Raw genomic sequence first — 21,650 nt, 5'->3', positions numbered from 1 at the left:
CATAAGGGAAATGTGATTAATTCATGTCCATTTCAAAGGTCAGATCATGAGTGATTGAAGTAGTCCGCACAATATGACAATGATGTGACAAAGATTTGGGGCCAGGAAATATCTGAATTAGCCTAATAGCTTCAATGTTCCTAGTGTTGAGGACATAGGGAGGTCATATCCTCCCTTACAATTTTACTGTAAAGAATTAAGTACAAGAACATAATACCTAAATTATTTTGCTGTAAACACCACAAAATTTAAACTTCTGTTGTGATCATGTAGGTACTCCTTTTCTTAAGTGAGCTTTTTTACAACTTGTAATGCCCATAGCCTTTCTACGTTAACCAGCTTAATAGCATGGGTTATTGTCATGTGTAAAAATGGCCAGCTCTCGATGTGGAATAGAGAAGAAATGAGACTTAGAATAAAAGAACTGGAAATTCATTTGAATTCAACACCCCCCTAATTACTGCTCCCTACCATAACAAGAAGTGAAAGTGGTTAAAAGTTAGAAAGAAATTATTGTTTCCAGTGTGGTAAATGGAGCAGAAAGGATACACAGAATAATAACTTTATGTATTATTATAAACCTAAGAATAAAAAGGAAATGGTCCATTCGCCACTTACTAGATTTAATAAGAAAAGGCAGAATAAAACAACTAATACTATGCCACATCATGAGCTAAATTCTTAAATAATACACATTTTTAAATAATACATTTTTATATAATACATTTTTTAAAAGAAAAGAGGGTCTTTCGCATAAGTGTTCTGCCCTATTAGATCAAGCTACTTTTGTTAGTCTGTGGCTACCCCTTCAGGGCCATTCGTAGACCAGACATCAGTCTCATGGAGGAAAATAACCAATATAAGAAAACTGGAAGCAGCTCTAGGATCCAAGAGAAAAGGCTGACCACATGTACTGATATTAACATAACTATATTTTAAGTTTCTAAGAAAGGAGACAATACATTTAAATGTCACAATGTTAAAGGCCTACATTAGGTTGAACCATGGAACGTCATATTTTGTTTCATTCTTCCTTATGATAGAGCCTCTTTCCTTACTAGACAGTGAAGGCAAAGGCAGCAGAATGCTGGTCAGTGGTCTGGCCTGAAGTCCCTGGTGACCTCGGTATTAAATTCCCTCCTCTCATCAACCCCCCAGTTTTCCAGTCCTAGAGGGGAAGATTGTACTGGATGGGTCAATTCCAGAGCACTGTTTGGGCCCTGTTTTCTTGGGCTGGGAATGTGGAGTTACGAATAACTCGCCCTCATGCTCAGCATCTTTTCTGTGGCTCAGGAGGATATATACTCCTACTTAGAGTGGTAAGTACCAAATTGAGCTTAAACTGTAAAAGAATAAGTGACTCTGCTTTGGTTTAAGGCTAGTAAGACCTGACTGAGGAAAACGAAGCCACTCAAGGATTTCAGCAAGGTTTGTGGCCACAGCTGGCCAATAAATAACAGATGTTTCTTTTCTTCAGTGTCTCTTTATTGTGTATATTTCCATATTTGAAATTTCATTGTGAAGAGGAATGATTGGACCAGGTGAGAATGGAGTTATCCTTAGGGCTCCTGACAAAACACTATCAATTCAATACCAGTTTCTAATTATACTTCTTTCCAATATCCTCAACATCTGGTGGTGTTTTATTACTAAGTGAAATATGACAATAGAGAAGGACTTGAGGGATAAAGTCCCACTTGGAAAGATCAACCCTACTTTAGGAGAGGCCGTAAATAAAAACCTGCAGATTAAGTAGAGATTTGAGCTTGGCTAAAGGAGGGCTTATTTTCTGAAGCCACAAGTTTCCTTCCAAACCTCAGATGGAGCCAAGCCACCCGTCTTGAGTTCCATGTGGAAAGATATACTATGTACATATTTGGCACTGCTTTTTAATAGTGTGGCTCTGATGCAATTACTTCTAGAGCTATGCTGAGCTCACCTTAAAACAAACACTGCCTTGAAGGCAGACTGTGAAACTGGTCCCACTGAACACTAGGTAAGAGCACAGTTTCTGCTTTCCCAGCTTGTTGATCTCCCAGATACCTATCCTGTTTCTCAATTTCAGCATGTTTCTTCCTAGAAATTAATCAGATCATGTTTCAGCAGGAAAATGTGTTAAAATATGATCAAAATATTGAAATTCACCCACAGGCTAAGAATCAAAAGTGGAAGAAAAGTAACCTTTAAGGGGGGGGAAACCTGGCAGAAAATACACTCCTCTGCTGTAAGCCTCTAAGCGGCAGAGGCTTGGGACCTGTAACTGGTAGCTGAAGGACACTTTCAAAAAAATCTTGGGTATTTTATGAGGTTTAGAGTGAGGAACACATGGGTACACTATTAAACCATCCCAATTAAGTGTTAAGGTTGGGGTACAGACTACAAATAACTGATAGTGACTGAGATATACCACAGGGAAGCAAAACCCCAAATCCACTTTCTTTTCATCTCTTCTGTTTTCTTGACTATCCCCTAAATTAATGTCCAAGTGACATTAACCAGTGCTCTATTATGCTTTATATAGCTGATAACAGCAGTAAGGATCTAAATTACAAAATGCACTGTGCTCAGGGAACATTAATTTGTTCAAACTACTCTACAGGTAATGGTTGTTTCTGGGCTTCTGCCTATGTTTAGAAATATTGGTGAATAGGAGGACAGTGATAGAGCATTGTAATATGTCCTATTGACCTTTTGGAACTCTGGTTAGTGTAGGACACAGAGAACCTTGGGGTTGAAAGAATCCAGGTTTGAAGATGGTGAAATTGCTGATTCATACTAGTGTCTAGCAAGATGAGGTCTAGGATCCACTCAGTGAAAAGTAGAAGCCCTGTGAAGCTGTAAGGTTAGAGATTTATATTTGCAGATTTGTGGACTAGAAAATATCAGCCTATGTCATTTTTGGCTCAGAGGTTTTAGGTGTCATGAAATTATGAAAAAGATTCTTCCATATAGGTCAAAGACAGCTAACTAGGCTTGACCACTGGAGTTTGAGGTTGAAGTTCCAACTGATTCTATTACTCTACTCTGCCAAACTTTGACTCCTTGGATGCTTCCCAAAGAGCAGAGAGGGTGGAGCCAATGCAGGTTTCATAGAACATGGTACTATCAAATCTCATCATGTCTTCTAAGAAGTTTTATGTCGTATTACTTTTCCTCTACCAAGTAAATTTCTGCATCTTTTTACTAAGAGATCTTTAACATTGATGATTATTATAGAAATTTTCAGCATCTACGTCAGAATATTTGACCCACTACTGAAAAACTTTGTACATCATCACTCATCTTTCTTGGTGAAAGATAGTCTCTACCGTATTAGTAGTTGCAAGCAGTGTGACTTCTGCTGTCTTTCCTACACTGTCATCCAGAGCCAAAGTCAGCAGATTTTTTGCACCTTACTAATCAGTGATGTTGAAGCCCTTTTACAATCTTGTAGTAATAAATCAACCTGTTTCCCTAAGGCAGAAGGAAGGACTTTGCTGATAAATGGCTCTAAGGACTCAGTCTCATGCACTTTAGTTGACTCTGTGGTCAACAGTAGGACTTTTTTTTTTTTTGGTGGGGGGTGGGGGGAGCTCAATTTTAAATAGAGGATAAAATAGGCTTTTCATCCACACTCAATTGGTAAGATAATCCTTCTTAGCAAAAGCTATAATCAATCCATGTGTAAAAAGAGTAAAATAGGATATTTATAAAAACATATACCATTCAGAAAGCCTTATAATATGTAATTAAATAATAACTATGAATTTTCTCAGATGCCTTTAAATTATATTTAAATGAAATGATTCCACCAAGCAATACTCAAAGAGAATTATTGTTTTACCAAATAAAATCTAGAAGGGTTCAACTTATTAATTGTATGGAAAATCTTTAAAACAGTGTAACAATGTAAAAGTGACATTGTTAAGTGGGCATCTAAAACTAATAAACTGAACCAAACTGCTTTGAGAAAACTATGAAAAGCAAATACGTAAATATACAGTGGCTCTTTAAATTCCTCAAGCATTTGATTTCAAACCTAGATCTTGTATAAGTACTTCTGACGCCAGCCAGCATCAACCTAGTTACTCAAAATAGGTACGAATCAAGAGGCCTTCTTTAAGGCTTCTTGGCATTAAATGTATTGGTATGTTGAAAACTAAAATGCTTCCACTAATCTTCACATTAGAGGACAGAATGATCACTTACAAATAATAATTTAAGTAATTAGTTATAAGACTACTAACAAAAAAATGTAATATATTCAATATTTATAATTTGAACAGGCATGACTAGTACATACTTCTAGAAAACAGTGCTATTTAGAAGGGAAAAAGCAGTTTTAAAGTTGAATATCCTGGAAGCATTTTGAGCCTCAAGATTTGATAAGTATTTCTTCAAGACCTTCTTTACACATTTAAAAGAGCCTCAATAAAATGTTTACTAGGATTATATGTTTGTGTGTGGGCATGTGTGTCCTCATGTGTTTAGCATAAGTTAGCTCATTAGGGTGGCATGGGGAGAAAAAAAGACTGGAGAAAGAAAGAAAAAGAAAAAGGGAAGTGATGAAACGAAATAAAGGGGCATTCCCATTGTGGCTCAGTGGTTAATGAATCCGACTGGGAACCATGAGGTTGCGGTTTCAATCCACGGCCTTTCTCGGTGAGTTAGGGATCCAGCGTTGCCATGAGCTGTGGTGGAGTCACAGACTTGGCTCAGATCTGGCGTTGCTGTGGCTGTGGTGTAGGCCGGCAGCTACTGCTCTGATTAGACTCCTAGCCCGGGGAACCTCCATATGCCACTGGCGCGGCCCTAGAAAAGACAAAAAAAAAAAAAAAGAAAGAAGGGAATGAAATGTATATGATATATGTCCTTCACTAGATTAAATTTGGCAAATAGAGGAAAGAAGGTTAAAAGAGAATGTACATGATCAAAATAATCAAAAGATGATAGTTTCTGCCTTTGCAGAGACCAAAGCGCATAAATAGAAGGAGTTATTATATTTATCCTGTAGGAACATTTACAAAGCCACATGAAGGAAATGAATCTGAGTGGAGAGGGAATATGGGGAGGGAATAAGGAGGGAACCATCTTAAATCATGGCAGTGATAGAGCAGGCCATTCTGCTGTTGATGGGACCTTGGGGACAGTATCCATATTTTGTTAGAGCAGCTAAACAGAGTTCACAATTTTTAGGGAAAGTAGAAAATAATTTCTCATGTACCCTGGGAAATTAATGTGGAGCAAAGCCCAAAATAGTTAATATGGCAACAGACTGCATTTCCCAATACCAGCAGGGACAGTGACATTCACTAATCCATCACAGAATGTGGGATTTTTGTGAAGACAATTGCCCTACTTGAACAACTAGTCTTTATTATGAAACTGAGACCTTTAAAGTTTTGGTTTAAGGATGATATAGGTAAAATACTTTGAGTTGTTTTTTTTTTTTTTTCCCACAGGAGAGAGCTGTGGATTAGATTCTCAGGTTTATCCTTACTTGACGAAATCAAAAGCAGGCAACCTTTGTGCATCTCCCTATTATTTCTAAATTTCATGGGTATCTAAAATCCCAAGTCCTGAAGCCACTGATACAGAACACTAAAGTATATTCTCACAGTCTAGGAATATAATAAGCCAGACACCAAGAGGAATATTATAGAAGCTCTGACTTTAGAGAGCTGAACAAATAAATAAATTCAATAGACAGATGCAAGAGTCTCAGAAATAACCTTGCAGCCTGATCTTTCAAACTCAAACCTGTACTTTTAATCTGGAGGAGGCAGCACTGGGAAGAAATTGAGAATCTCCATTTTCAAGGTCACCACTTCTGATTCAATGGGAAGTATATGATGATTTTCTTTCGGCTGTATTATGCTTAGTATTATAATTACAATTTTAAAATTTGAGGATTTAGAATTGTAAGAATATAATGCTGAAGTCATTCTATAAATTATTAGTACTGACCTTTGAAATTAAATGTGCCCCTTTGTTCCTTTTTCTCTTCAAAGAAACAAGAGTAACTTCCCATTTGCTTGCTGTTAACAATGGTGAACCTAAAGATAATTTAAGTTATTACTATAGGTTTAGTTCTCAAAGCACTTCTTAATGAAAGAAAAGACTTAACCATTAATCAAAATTTAAAAATAGAAACAATTATGTAAATATGCAAATTAGAATATTAGCATAACATTCAAACGAAAGCAAAGAATGCTCAGTTAGCAAAAATATTTAGAATTTAACTAATTTTATCTAGCCATACAGGTTAAAATTTTGTATACTCACATGTATTGGGTATACAGGAGCCTTCCTGTTACATTGATGAGATAATTATTCTTAAGTAGTTCATCATCTTTTTTCCAAGTCACATTTACTGAATTCAGATCCCTAGATGTTGTGAATTGGCATGTGAGTTCTATATTAGAAGGTCTTTCTAAAGTGATATTTTTTTCTACTGGCTTATTGGAATGTTCTGTTAGCCAAGAAAGAAAACAAACAAAAAACATGTAAAAGTTAATATTTAGGGGAAATCCAATATATAATTTAAATCATCAATAATAGTGTTCTATCAACAGTTTCCTAATGAAACATTCCTTTGAAGAATTATTCTTATGTCAACATAGATTTGGGTCCTTTTATTATTTTCTTTCTTAGGCACAGCTGAAGAAAAGTTTTGTTACAATAATGGGATCACAAAAGCCTAAGGCTGTGATCTTAATCTGCTTAAAATCTCTAGCTGGCAAAGATTTAGGGGATAGAGTAATGTTTAAAGAAATACCTCTGACAGTGTAGAAACAGTAGCATTGTAAAAACAAACAAAAACTAGTGGGAAGAGTAAGGAATGACTGTTTTAACTCCTTTCAGTAATCATATTATTGGTAGTCACTTCAAGAATATAGAATATTTTGTGTATAATGGGGTCTGATTTACTAATTCTATCATTCCCAGCCTTCTTAATACTTAAGAACTTGTACAGATGGGATAAAGATACAGTTATGAAACAGAAGAATTCAAATAAACATCCTACAATTCAGAATTTTCACTGAATTTAAAATATCAGTACAAGACCAAAGGTAATGTATTAAGATAGATATATACATCCCACTTAGGGAGAATACATAGAGCTAACTTTTTTTTTTTTTTGAACAGTGGTAAATAAAGGAAAAATAATCAAGCACACTGCTTTTCCTACACTAAGTGTATCACTGGTAATCAAATAATAGAGGAGCATAAATTTTTCATGTTATACTATACCACATAAAAGAAACAACAAAATCCAGATTGTGATAAAAGTATACAAGATAAATGAACTGGATTTTTCAGCAGTAAATTAGAAAAGGGAGAGAGATAAAAAATGATAAGACACTAAAAAAAAAGCATTTTTTTTAAAAAAAGTAAAAACTGGAATATTTAGGGATGTACACCTAGGTAATAAAAGAATTTTTTTGTCTCTTTTTTCTTTTTTTTTTAGGGCCGCACCCTCATCATTTGTTAGTTCCCAGGCTAGGGGTCCAGTTGGAGCTGTAGCTGCCAGCCACAGCCACATCCACAGCAACTCGGGATCTGAGCCACGTCTGCAGCCTATACCATAGCTCATGGCAAAGCCGGATCTTTAACCCACTGAGCAAGTCTAGGGATCAAACCCGTGTCCTCATGAATACTAGTCAGGTTTGTTAACCACTGAGCCATGACAGGAACTCCAATTTTATTTTATTTTATTTTATTTTATTTTATTTTATTTTTTTTGTCTTTTTGCCATTTGTTGGGCCACTCCCGTGGCATATGGTGGTTCCCAGGCTAGGGGTAGAAACGGAGCTATAGCCTCCAGCCTACACCAGAGCCACAGCAACGCGGGATCCGAGCTGCATCTGCGACCTACACCACAGCTCACGGCAATGCCGGATCGCCAACCCACTGAGCAAGGGCAGGGATCGAACCTGCAACCTCATGGTTCCTAGTTGTATTCGTTAACCACTGCGCCACGACGGGAACTCCCGGGAACTCCAATTTTAAAAAGCAAGGAAATGTCACTACAAAAATCAGAATAGTGATGGTTACTTTTAATGGGAAGAAAAGGGTTGTGTTTAGGAGATGGCAGTGCATTACATGCTTAATAATATAGTATTATTAAATATCATGCTTAATAATATAGTATTATTAAAAGGTGAGTACAGGGAATTCACTTGTGGTGCAATGGCTTGGGCATCTGGTATTGTCACTGAGGCAAGGGCTGGATCCCTGGCCAGCGAACTTCCACATGCCATGGGCACAGCCAAAAAAAAAAAAAAAGGAAGAAGAAGATGTAAAATGGATAGAATGGAGAACCAACATATAGAAAGTAAAAAATATAACTTAAAATAGCATAACATCACTTTTAATTACATTTTAAAAAACTTTACAAAAATGATTCCTTAAGCAATGATCAGGTGCAAAGTTTGCAAACAGTGAAGTTCAGATAGTGTGAAGTGCTTTGTGAGCACTTGCTTGAAATAACTCCTCCTGTAATTCCAAAATTGCTGAATTGAATTTTATGCCCAAAAAACAAAACAAAACAAAAACCGTAGGTGTAGAAAGACCTAAACAAGATTCATTTATAAAGAGGAAAAACTCAGTAAAACTGAAGGAATTTATATGGTTCAGCATATGTACGTGCGGAAATTATTTGAGGTACTAGGAACAGGAGAAAATGATTCAAAGTCTACTGTATTTAGTCCTGAGCTTTCTGTTTTCTGTAGTTTTTTTTCTCACTTCACCTTTAGCTGTTAGGATAGCTTTAAAATTTGGTCCTGTCTGTCAAAGAAACTTTGTTAGCAAATTTCTTAAAAGAGTTTTCTACACAGTTTCAGTTCTCACCCACACTCTCATTTAAATATAGCATTCTCATTTATATATAGCATATATTTAAACCTAGAAAGTGCTTTCTCCTAGGTTAAAAAAGACCTGTTTAACCTGATGATCTCTTTGCAAAGCTCGTGTTTTACTGTTGATGGAGACTACTGACTCCTTGAAATTCCCTTTACTCCGCTCCTATTTCATGATCCTAACATTTTAATAGCCACACCAGTTCTTCCAACTACCCTATGAATGTCTATCTCCCTTGGGGCTTTACTCACTCCCTGTTGGATTCGAATATTATTTCTAATATCCTTTATTTGTAAAACCTTTTTTTTTTGGCTCCATTCAAAACTTCTTGACCCCCCACATCTCCAGTTGTCTGTTGAGCATCTAAACCTAGATATCCCAAAGGTTCTTCAAACTCAGAATATCCTAGGGAGATGCATTAGCCTTCTCCTACCCTGATCCCTAAGAATTCACATCTTTAGAATCCAGTTGATTCTTATCTCTTAAATGTCAATCAGGTTTGCCCAGTTGTCTCCACCCTATAGCACTTCAGTGGGATTGAGGACACACTACCCCCAAAATGCCATACCCTGGTATTACTGAATATTTTCAACTGAGGTACTTTGTAAAAGCAGAAGAAGGAAGCTCCCTCTGACATTCCCCCAGCCCTTCTCCTCTGAAACAGGTCATAAAACCCTCGTGGGAGAGGTGCCCTCCCTATAACTGGGGGAAAGGAGCATCCTTAGCTCTAAAGACAAAGGGACACATAGAAGAATTCTATAAATAGGGTTTGCTAAATTTCCCCCAGTTTATTACACTTACCACATACTCTTTGATCTATCATATTCCCCCACAACTATCCACTCTTCATCAAGCATAGCATAAAAATACTCAAATTTAACTGTTTCCTTGGGTGTTCATTTCCTTATGAAGGATGCTGTGGCATGTAAAACACACCAATTTGTATGCTTTTCTCCTGTTGATTTATCTTTGTTAGTTTAATTTTTAGATCTAAGTCAGGGACTCGAAGAGGGTCAAAGAAAACTTTTTCCTCCCCTACACCTTCATTATCTTTCACTAGGACCAGACAAATGACCTCCCAACTTCTCTTCTCTACAAGTTTCTCTTCCTCTCCATGTTTTCTGTAACAACATGTAAGTTGTCCTTCTAAAGTAAAACTCAGGAGTTCCTGAGATGGCTCAGTGGAAACGAATCTGACTAGCATCCATGAGGATGAGGGTTCGAACCCTGACCTCGCTCAGCAAGTTAAGGATCCGGTGTTGCTATGAGCTGTGGTGTAGGTCACAGACATGGCTTGGATCCTGAGTTGCTGTGGCTGTGGTGCAGACTAGCGGCTACAGCTCTGATTCAATCCCTAGCCTGGGAACTTCCATATGCCACCGGTACAGCCCTAAAAAGACAAAAAATAAATAAATAAATAAATAAAAAGTAAAATTCAGATCATTTATCTGCTCTTATTAGATACCTTTCATTTGCAAAAAAAAAAATAATAATGACAATACTTAAAAAAATTTGTGGTAGTGACGCTTAACAGGAGACCTACACTCTTATGCGTAGGCACAATGTTATGCAGTAGATCTCTAGAACTTATTCATCTTGCGTAACTGAAACTTATACATTTGACTAATATGTCCCCATTTCCCACTCTCTTCAGCTCCAGGCAACTACCACTCTATTCTCTGCTTCTGTGAATTTGACTATTCTGGATACCTCTTATATCACAATAGCCAAGATGTTGTTGTTTAAGATGTGGAAACAACCTTATCAACTATCAGTGAATGAACAGACAGAAACAATGTGGTATGTACAAACAATCGAACATCACTCAGCCTTAAAAAAGAAAGAAATTCCTTTGGCATTATGTAACAACATGGATGAACCCCCATGCCCAGTGAAATAAGGCATACTTTATAAAATATATAAAATCTCCAAGTCCTCCCTCTGTGATTCCACACATATAGAGAGGTCTGCATTCTGCAGTCTGTGCTCATAGAACTTACAGCCTTTGTTGGTACTGCATGGAGAAGACTGAACTGGATTGGTGTACCCCCATGCTTGGCGTTTGAAAGGAAAACAACCTATAGAGAAAAGAGGGGCCTCAGGAGGTCAGATTTGTGGTTTCCAGAGGAGAGGAGTTGGGGGAAAGGAAACTGGATGATGGCCAAAAGGTACTGAATTCCAGTTATAAGATAAATAAGTACCAGAGATGTAATGTATAACATGATAAATATAATTAACACTGCTGTATGTTACATATGAAAGTTGTTCTGAGTTCTCATCACAAGGGACAGTTTTTTTCTTTTTCTTTAATTTTGTATCCATATGAGATGATGGATATTCACTAAAGTTATTGTGGTAATAATTTCATGATATGTAGGTTAAATCATTATGCTGTACACCTTAAACTTAGATAATGATGTAACTGCCGGTAATACCGCAATAAAACTAGAAGGGAAAAAAAGTATATGGACTTTTATTTAAGTCATTTGTTATCTTCAGAGAAATGACAATAGTTAGATCGTAATTGGTCCATTTAGGAGTCATATCACTTGAAATAAAAATCTACTGTGTTCTTATATAAAAAATAAAAAAAAACTGGAAAAAGTCAATTAAAATTTTGTACATAGGACAGTGTTTCCCAAATGCTATAAAAGTAGGAACTCTTATTAAAAAGAGTTAACTACACTACAACACATAGCACTGGTAAGCTGGGGCGACTCTGATTGAAGTGAAGAGAGACATGATAAATGTGGCTCTCCTTCATATTGCCGTACAAGTCAACAAGGTCCCTAGAAAAATCAGTTCTACATCCTAAAACATAGATAGAAAATGCAGAATCCTTACAGAAACAGCCAGAAAGCCACTCTAACATGAGTCTAACACCCCTATATAAAAATGGGGCAATCAGTCCTATTTTTAACATGCTGTTGCTCCATTAATGTCATGCTTCCTACCATATGGAGTTGATTTTATAAAATAATTCCTCTGTATAACAATAAAATATATCTTACACTGCATATTCAGATTTGTAAAATAACATAAGAATATTGCTCTCCCAAATTAAATCTCATATTCAAATAAAGAATTATAATCATCTTTTTAAATTTAGTTCTTCAACAGGTGATTTATGTCATCTGACCAGTGTGATACTGAGATACAATCTAAAAAACATGTGGCTTCCGAATTCCATGTGCTTAAAAAGTAAAATCACCAATGTGTACAGAGAAACCCAAAAGGATATAAGTTCAACTTGAGTATAAAAATTATAAAAATATATAATAAAATCATGTGTACACATATATGTACATATATAAAGTATATAAAATCTCCAAGTCCTCCCCCTGAAATTCCTGAAGACTTATGAACTATGGTGTTATATGAACATAGCTTATGTGAAACCTTTGGGAATTTTATACAGGTATTCTCAAAATAAAGAGAGAAATACTAGAAAAAGGGACAATTTCTACACAAATGAAGACAGGTTAACCAAACATAATTCATCAAACATTTATCAATATTCTGGAAGATGTACTTAAATTACTCAAGAAGAGATGCTGGCCGAAAGAAGTTCTACTGGTCAGTCATTATTTTCTTCTACTTCAATTCATAGCAGTTATAATGGTTATTTCTATACTTTCTAAACTAATTTCTAAGATCATTTTAAAGAAAAATGAAAAAAGATTTATGGTTCCATTCAAATTCTAGAAAGGTCTATTTCTTTTTGTTTCAACAATATAATATTTAATTTGAGGATATAGCATTTATTCATAATCCAATAATCAAATACATTTTTCTCAGCAAAAGAAATAGAACAAACAGTACTGCAACTACTGTTTATATTAGTTATAGAGAAACTACAGCAAATAGTTAAACTGTTTTAGTAATCATATAGGTTAGTAATATTTCCACATAATTAACACAGAGTTAATCCAACACTATAGCAGTGGACTATTATATCTGGATAACCAAAATCTGAACACCTTTTCCAAGTTTTGGTGAGAGGCAAAACCCCCTCACTTACTCACTATGGGAGCCGAAAAGCCAGATATTCCTTTTCCTTACCCCTGTGAGTGACACTTGCCTAATCAAGTCTCCTACCTAGGACTTTTAAGTTAGAGAAGGTGACTTCAGGACCTAGGCGGAATTGAAAAATTAATCACAATAGCAACAGTAGATTTATAGCAGTGATAGACATCATTTGTTCATTTACACATTCATTCAGTGCTTATTTATTGAACACCTATGTGCCTTACATTTATTCAATGATTTTTTCCCAAATCTACCATGTACCTTTATTCTAGAGACATTGAAAGTCCAGTGCTAGCAGTAATATCTTAACCAGACTATTTCAGGGTTTCTTCGTATTTGTCCTCTTTAAGTTCCTGGCATATTCCAGAACTCTATTTACATCCTAACCATAAAACTATTAGAAGAAAACACAGAGGAAGAAGCTTCTTGACATTGGTCTGGGAAATGATTTTTTTGGATATGATCCCAAAAGCACAGGCAATAAAAGCAAAAATAAACACATGGGGCCACATCAAACTAGAAAGCTTCTACACAGCAAAGGAAATTAAAACACTGTACAGAAGGGAGAAAATATTTGCAAACCATGATCTGAAAAGGTACTAATCAAAATATATAAGGAACTCAAACAACTTAATAGCAAGAAAACAAAAAACTCAATTAAAATATGGGCAAAGGAACTGAATAGATATTTCTCAAAAAAAGACATAAAAATGGCCAACAGATGTATGAAAAGGTGCTCAGCATCACTAATCATCAGAAAAAATACAATTCAAAACCACAATGAGTTATCACTTCATACCTGTTAATATGGCTGTTATCAAAAAGTCACAAGATAAGCATTGGTTAGGATGTGGAAAACGGAGTACTACTGTACATTGTTGGTATAAATATAAGTTGATAAAGCTATTATGGAAAACAGTAGGGAAGTTCCTCAAAAAATTAAAATAGAACTGCCAGGAGTTCCCTGATGGCTCAGCGGGTTAAGGATCCAGTGCCACTGTGTGGCTCAGGTCCCTTCTGTGGCACAGGTTCAACCTCTGGCCTGGGAACTTCTATATGTCAGGGGTACAGCCAAAAAAAAAGAACTGCCATATGATCCAACAATCCCATTTCTGGGTATATAATAAAAGGAAATGAAATCAAGATCTGGAAGAAAGATTTGTACCCCCATATTCATAGCAGTATTATTCACAATAGCCAAGATATAAAAACAACCCAGATGTCAGATAGAAGAAATCTTAAAGAAGATGTGGCATGCATACACTCATACAGGAGCATTATTCTGCCTTGAGAAAGAAGGAAATTGACTTTTATGATAAAATGGATGGACCCTGACATTATGTACATTATGTTAAGTAAAATAAGACAAATACAAATACCATGTAATTTTACTTATATGCAAAATCTAAAAAAAAAAAAAAAAAAGTTGAATTCACAGAAGCAGGCAGGAGAATGCTGGTGTTACCAGGGACTGAGGAGGGGCAGGGATAAGGAGATATTGATCAAAGGGTACAAAGTTGCAGTTGTGTAGAGTGAATAAGACTGGGGCTACTGTACAGGCATGAAGACTATACTTAATAATACTGTATTGAACACAAGAAATATGCTAAGAGATTTTGGGTGCATTCTTCACACAAGAAAACAGCTATGTGAAAAGATGATATGTTAATTCGCCTGACTATAGTAGTAACACATTTATATATAATCATGTTGTACATCTTAATTATGTGCAATTTTTATTTTTAAAAAAAGGAAATTTTAACTGTAATAGATATCCTAAGGCAAATGAGATCTAAATCACAGGTGACAATACAGTATCATAACAATACTAATTCTCCCCCAAGTTAATATACAGATTGAGTGAAAACATCAGTCAAAATCCAGAAAATACCTGTATGGAACTTGATTCCAAAAAGAAATCCATATGAAAGAGTAAAACTCTAGGAAATAGGAAAAGCTATTTTTTTAAAGAACAAAGATGTGATGTTTCAAAAATTAATGATGCTGGAAAACACCAATAAAATTAATGGAATAAAATAAGCAGAATTTTTTCCTATTGCAAGTTGGAAACTGTTAGTGGATTAAGAAATCAATTTAATAGCTACCATTAGATTTGTTTTTTAATGGATTGTAAGAAATTATCAAAGTACAGCACATCTCTTAGATGTAGATGCTGCTTGACGTGTGTACATGCATGGTTTGTATCAGTTGATGAGGTAAGTTTATTCCTTACTTTGGTAGCACTACAAAAAGTCTGAAAAACATTTAAGCAGTAGAAAAGTAAAATAGCACATGGGGGAGCTTCCGTCGTGGCACAGCGGAAGCAAATCCGATTAGGAACCATGAGATTGCGGGTTCGATCCCTGCCTTGCTCAGTGGGTTAGGGATCTGGCATTGCCATGAGCTGTGGTGTAGGCCAGCAGCTACAGCTCCGATTAGACCCCTCGCCTGGGAATCTCCATATGCTGCAGGTGCGGCCCTAAAAGAAAGACAAAAAAAAATAGCATATGGGAATTTGGAAGATGATTAGGGTGGTATTTCAAAGCAGTTGGAAAAAGAACTATTCAATAAAGGACACTGGGATTTATATAAAATAATAAGTTAGTGCTCTATCATACAGAATACATAAAACTATGTTTTAAATGGTTTTAAAAAACTAAAGGTTCAAAAATTCCTATAAAAAATTCTTATGAAAATAATAGAAAATATATAAATGAGATTTGTACACAAAAAAATGTGAAAATTTAAATACAAGTGAAAATATTTACGACTTTTATACAAAGCGCAGATTGGTACTAAAAATTTAGAGCTGTCTCATTTAAATAAACTGAACCATATATAAGCCCAATAGGAAAATGAATAAAGAATACTAACAAGTAAGTACACACATATATAAATATTTCTAACTCTGGAATGCAAATGAAAACAACAGTGGTACAGCTTTTCACACTCAGGATAGCAAAGAGTTTAACGCTATCAAGGTTGGTCAGGATCTAGGGAAAATTATACTCAGATATGCAGGTAGGGGAAGGGGCCAATTGTCAAGATACTCTGGAGGGCAATTTTCAAGTATCTATTAAAAATGTGCATAGTTTCTAATTCAGCAGTTCTACTTGTGGTATTTGTTCTAGAGGAACACATACAACCATGTCCAAAAAGACATGTAGAAATGTTCACTGCTACATGGTTTACAATTTTATGAGAAAAAAAATGAGTAAACTAAACATTAACAGAAAAATATCCAAGGAAGCTGGTATATCTATACTGTGCACACAGTAAGGAAACAAGCTAGATCCATAGGTCATATGGCAAGAATGCCAGGAACTAATGTTGAAGGATGACAAAAAAGCAGTTTTCAGAATGATACATATGGGTTTACATCCATATTGAAGAATATAAAACGGATTTCCCATGTAGCTCAGCGTGTTAAAAACCTGACTAGTATCCATGATGATGCGAGGAGCTGTGGTGTAGGTCACAGACAAGGCTCAGATCCGTGGTTGTTGTGGCTGTGTTATAGGCAGCAGCTCTGATTCAACCCCTAGCCCGGGAACCTCCGTATGCCACTGGTTATGGCCCTAAAAAGATAAAAAATAATAAAATAAAATTTAAAAAAAGAACACAAAACAATACTATATATAATTTCTCTGGTTACATACATACACACACACAGAGCAGAGGTTACCACTGCAAAAGAGAGCAAACTGAGAGAAGCAGTTAAGTAGTCAAGTCCAACAAGTTTTGTCTTTATCCCCAGAAGCTCTATTTGGCTGTATCTCAAACATGATTTCTCTTTTCTCCCCCCTTTCTTTTAGTTTTATTGAGATATACTTGACATATACCACTGAGTAAGTTCACAGTGTACCTTGAAGATACTCCCCCCAAAAGTGTTTTTTTTTTTCTAAATACCATCATATTTTTACTCAAGTTTTTCATGTTTCAAATATTTCTTCTTTTGGCGTTCCCGCTGTGACTCAGTGGTTAACGAATCCGACTAGGAACCACGGGGTTTCGGGTTTGATCTCTGGCCTCGCTCATTGGGTTAAGGATCTGGCATTGCCCTGAGCTATGGCATAGGTCGCAGATGTGCTTTGGATCCCATGTTGCTGTGGCCATGGTTTAGGCCAGCAGCTACAGCTCTGATTCGACCCCTAATCTGGAAACTTCCATATGTCATGGGTGCAGCCCTAAAAAGACCAAAAAGAAAAAAAAAAAAAGAAGGAGAAAGAAAGAAAAAGAAAAAAGAAAAGAAAGAAAGAAAATGCAGCTGGGAGGCTATCATGCATATGGTTGCAAATGGTTCCTGCATCGCTGAGAACTTACCTTTTCTGAACTGTATCAGATTAAAAGGATACCACCAGCAGTTCTCAAAATGCCTAGCAGCTGCCAGCTGAGGCCTTAGAGTCTCAAAGGTCTCCACTGTTAATTATGCAGCCATTTCACACCCCAACCAATCTTTAACAAGCACCCTTACTTCATGCCAGCTCCAGTTAGAATTCTTGACAACCAACTTATGTTAATTTTGTGGTTTTTGCCTTTATAAGCCTTCCCTATTATGGGAAGAGCTGTTTGAATCTGTCTCCTGGACTATAATCCTCCATTTGGCTGAAGTAAAACTCTTTTCCATTCCTATTATAGATTGATTTGTTAATTATATCTGTTAACAGTACTTAGCTACATATTTAAAATAAAGTTTGCTATATTTTAGATTTCCTTTGTGTGGCAAGAGAATTTTCAGATTCCCTAATTTACTGTGTTGCTGGAAATAACATTTTAATATTTCTTAAAATGAATTTATTTTTTTATGATGATTTTTATTTTTTCTATTATAGCTGGGTTACAGTGTTATATCAATTTTCTACTGTACAGCAAGGTGACCCAGTTACACATACATGTATACATTCTTTTTTAATTATTTAAAAATAATTTTAAAATGGTGGATACTTATCAGAGAAACAGAAACAGTACTTCTCTATTTGTGCTTGTTTGAAGAGGAAAGCTTTGACTTGATTCTCAAAGACTGGTAGGATTTGAACATCCACAAAAGGGAAGGGAAAACACGCAATTATAACTGATCAGGTTCCTTGTCCCACTTATGTGAGGAGGTTCCATGCCTATTACTCAGCACAATCATCTAACTTTTAGGTGAGATTTGCTTATTAAATGTTATCATCATGTGATTATCAAATCATCTGTCTTCCTATGTTGAAGGGACAGGGAAGAGTTATACAGCTATTCTTTTTTTACGTGTAGAGCAGGGATTTTCAACTGAGGATATTTCTGCCCCCATGGGAGATGTGGCAATATCTGGAGACATTTTCAGTTGTCACTGCTTGGTGGATGCTACTTAAATCTAGTGGGTAGAGGCCAGAGATCTGCTCCACATCCTATAATGTCCCAAATGTACTCCCCCCAACGCTAAAGATATCCAACCCAAAATGTCAGTATTTATGCTGAGAAACCCTAGTGTGAAACAAAAGTTGCTTATAGCTACCACCAATGGCATCACTATGGTAGATCCCTCTTCCACCTTTTCTTTCACTCTCTGCATGTATTAGTTTTCACATTTTTCCCTCTGTACATCAAGAGTCTACATAAGATTTGATGAGTCTGCTTCTGAGAAATATCATAAACATTTGCACCTCACTGGAGTCATTCTAGGATCTTCTCTGCAACAAAAGGTCTGAGTAGCCAAATATAAGGGACTCTTGCTTCTTTTCTTTTTCTCAATCTCATTGACCAGATACTTGAACCTGAAATCTGAGTGGTCCTAACCCAGAATTCTTGCCTAGATGGTCTAAGCAACATGGCCACCTTTCCTGATCTTCCTTAATCTTTCCAAATTTACTCTGTACCTTAATGTACAGATCTGTAGCTCCAAGGCCAGCTTTGTCTACCTCCTTGTCTTACCAGGTCTTTGCCAGGACAGCGGCTCATCTCTCAAAATGGTAAATTAATTGTGCTGCTGGGGAGAGCCTAAGCCAACATTACCAGGGTGGTCAAGTAAACTGCCAGCTGCTGTTTTGATTTTTAACCTGTTTGGTTAAACTATAACATACTTATGGGGACACCAAACACTGTAATATGCACAAAGAAAGAAAAAATAAATAAAATAATGAACTCCAAATATTGACATTGGAAAACCTCACACAGTGATATAAAAATAGCCCATTATTAAAAGATCAATTTTTGAAACCCAGTATTATCAGACAACTGGAAAAAAACACTTTATTCTTAGTCAATTATACTTTTACAAATATACTCATTATTTCAGCAGATGCACATTCTAAGACAAACCAATTTAGCAAAGGGTGATGAAAATAGCTTTGTTTTCATTGTTTTTGAAACTTTTTACATGGTTTCAAAACTAATTTAAGTTTGCTAAAAATTGTGTTAATAACATTGCTGAAAGAAATGAGTAATTGGGCATTAAGAAAGGCTGCACAGTATAATGGTGCCAGACTGTCTGGGTTCAAAATCAAACTCCCAACTTACCACCTGTGACCATGGTCAGTCACTTAATCCTCCTTGTGCCTCTTTTTCCTTAGCAGCAAATTACAAATAGTAATAGCACCCATTGCTTAGGGTTCTTATAAGGTTTAAACTAGGTTATATTTAGAAATACATTCCTGGTACATAGTCAATACCATGTGTCTGTTAAGTAAATGATTAGTAACATTTTAAAAACATAAAGCAAATAAACAATTAGGCTTTCATGAATCAAAGGTCATGTTTTTCCCCACTCTCCCAGGCAAGTGATCTGTTTCCCAGTTTCATGCATCTTTGAGTAAGTGTGCTAAGAACTTGGCCAGATGTTGTCATGTTGGTCCCAAATCTGCAGCTAATGTACTACATTTGGATCTCTCTATAAGAAACATTTTATCCTAACAGATCATCTTGTAAAATGGCCAGAGGGAAAGAGAAAATAATAAGTAACAACACAAATGCTAAGTACAATTCAAGTAAACAATATGACAAAATGTGAAAACATTCTATTTATGAAGTAGATTAAAAATCCTAGTGATAGAAGAAAGAAGAAAGCCTGTGGTTCCTATTAAGCGTACATGCATCTTCAGATTTAAATTCTATTTTTCAATAAACGCAGTTCCTAAAACCAAACTTTCTGATGGCAAGACAACCAGAACAATAACCTACATGAGAAGGGTCACATCTAGGTCACACCTCAGAAATCCTGTGTTTCAAAATTAATGTCAGATCTTTTCTTTTGTCAAATAAAAACAAATCCAGACTTAAGGAGAGGCTTTATTCCAAAAGTCTATAGGAAAAATGCTCCAAGCTTTGGCTCTACAAGTATTTCAGAATCAAACAGAAAAAAAAAAAAAAAAAAAAAAACCTTTACTGGAATTCCCGTTGTGGTGCAGCAGAAATGTATCCAACTAGGAACCATGAGGTTGCGGGTTCAATCCTTGGCCTTGTTCAGTGGGTTAAGGATCTGGCATTGCCATGAGCTGTGCTGTAGGTGGCAGATGCAGCTCATATCTGGTGTTGCTGTGACTCTGGTGTAGGCCAGCGGCTACAGCTCGAATTAGACCCCTAGCCTGGGAACCTCCATATGCTGCGGTTGTGGCCCTAAAAGAACAAAAGACAAGAAAAAAAAAAAAACCTTTTCCTTTATAGGGAGGAGTAAGTGGGCTAGCAGGACATTTTGAGAAAAAAATGAGGCAGTCCAGTGAGTGGAAGCAGACAGCACACTTGGGTTGTGGTCATGCATTTACCGCTTTCTCAGACTTGGAGCCAGTCGAAATTAAGGGGTCTGGAGGAAGAGAATAGCCTGACTACAGTTTGATCAGGCCAAGGCAGAAGGTGAGTAATGGACAATGGTGAATGCCTGCTCTCATGAACATTATAGGAATACTGGTTTTAATAGCAGGATCAGAATAAAGGAGTGGTTAGGAGTGACCCTCCAAACAGGCTAAGTAAATACCAAACAGGTAAGTAAATAACCAGCCTGACATCTACTACAAAATCCACTTTTTCTCTCTCTTTTGACACCTGATCCTTTTTTCCTCAGGCTCCAGTTATACTGGATAAGTGAGGGGTATGCTGCTGCCAGCATAATCAAGGTAGTGAAAGGATTTGCAAAATTCTGTTCTCACATAAAGCTCTCTCAAAGAAACATTCCATCTGAACAAAGGAAACCAATAACTAGAACACACAATAGGTAAAAGAACAAGTAGAAACACAGGAGTGTTGTAATTACTTTTTACAAGTAGGAACAACCTCCGAATACTGGCATGAAGACATTTGGGGACAAACAAGGGTTACACAAAGTCATAAACATAATCTTTTATTAGAAAACTCACTGCCAACATTCCACTGGTATCGGAAAGGGGGGAGGGCGACACCTTTTATTCATATGAAACAGAAAGAGAAACAGTTCTTAAGACTAGAGGGCAGTTAAAGACTGGACATATAATAGGATAAAACCTATTGACTCAATAAACGGGCTTAAAATTCTATACTTCAATATTGTTACTAAAACTCACACTCACTAAGGAACTCTGAGATTGCTTTTAAAACACTGGACTACAAAACTGAAAAGAGAAAGCAGAACTGAGTTTTACTTCAGGTTTCTTTACAAGGTTTGCCATAGCACTGTCACTGTCAGTGTCACAGATAGCATCTTTAATTTCTTTCCTGAAAGGTCTTCCAGTAGGTACATGAAATCTCCTCTCAGTGCAGAATGATTTGAATGGATGTGCCAGTAAGATGTGATGAAAACTTAAAAAGAGTATCTGCAAATCGAGATGAACCCTCCC

At 36.2% G+C, this 21,650-nt stretch overlaps 1 protein-coding gene across 1 annotated transcript in view; it reads right to left on the bottom strand.

Annotated features, from left to right (window-relative positions):
* Nucleotides 1–21,650, bottom strand: part of EMB (embigin) — a 44,001-nt gene that overhangs the window by 8,837 nt on the left and 13,514 nt on the right. Inside the window, exons 3-4 of the mRNA XM_047763862.1 lie at nucleotides 6,265–6,451; nucleotides 5,947–6,035 (exon numbers count right to left, since the gene is read on the bottom strand). Of these exons, the coding sequence (XP_047619818.1) occupies nucleotides 5,947–6,035; nucleotides 6,265–6,451 (276 nt within the window). The remainder of the gene's footprint in view (nucleotides 1–5,946; nucleotides 6,036–6,264; nucleotides 6,452–21,650) is intronic.

This window comes from Phacochoerus africanus, chromosome 1 (assembly GCF_016906955.1).
Source record: "Phacochoerus africanus isolate WHEZ1 chromosome 1, ROS_Pafr_v1, whole genome shotgun sequence".
NCBI classification, from domain to species: Eukaryota; Metazoa; Chordata; class Mammalia; order Artiodactyla; family Suidae; genus Phacochoerus; species Phacochoerus africanus.
Note: the sequence above shows the minus strand (reverse complement) of the source record. Positions and strands in the feature narration are given on the sequence as shown.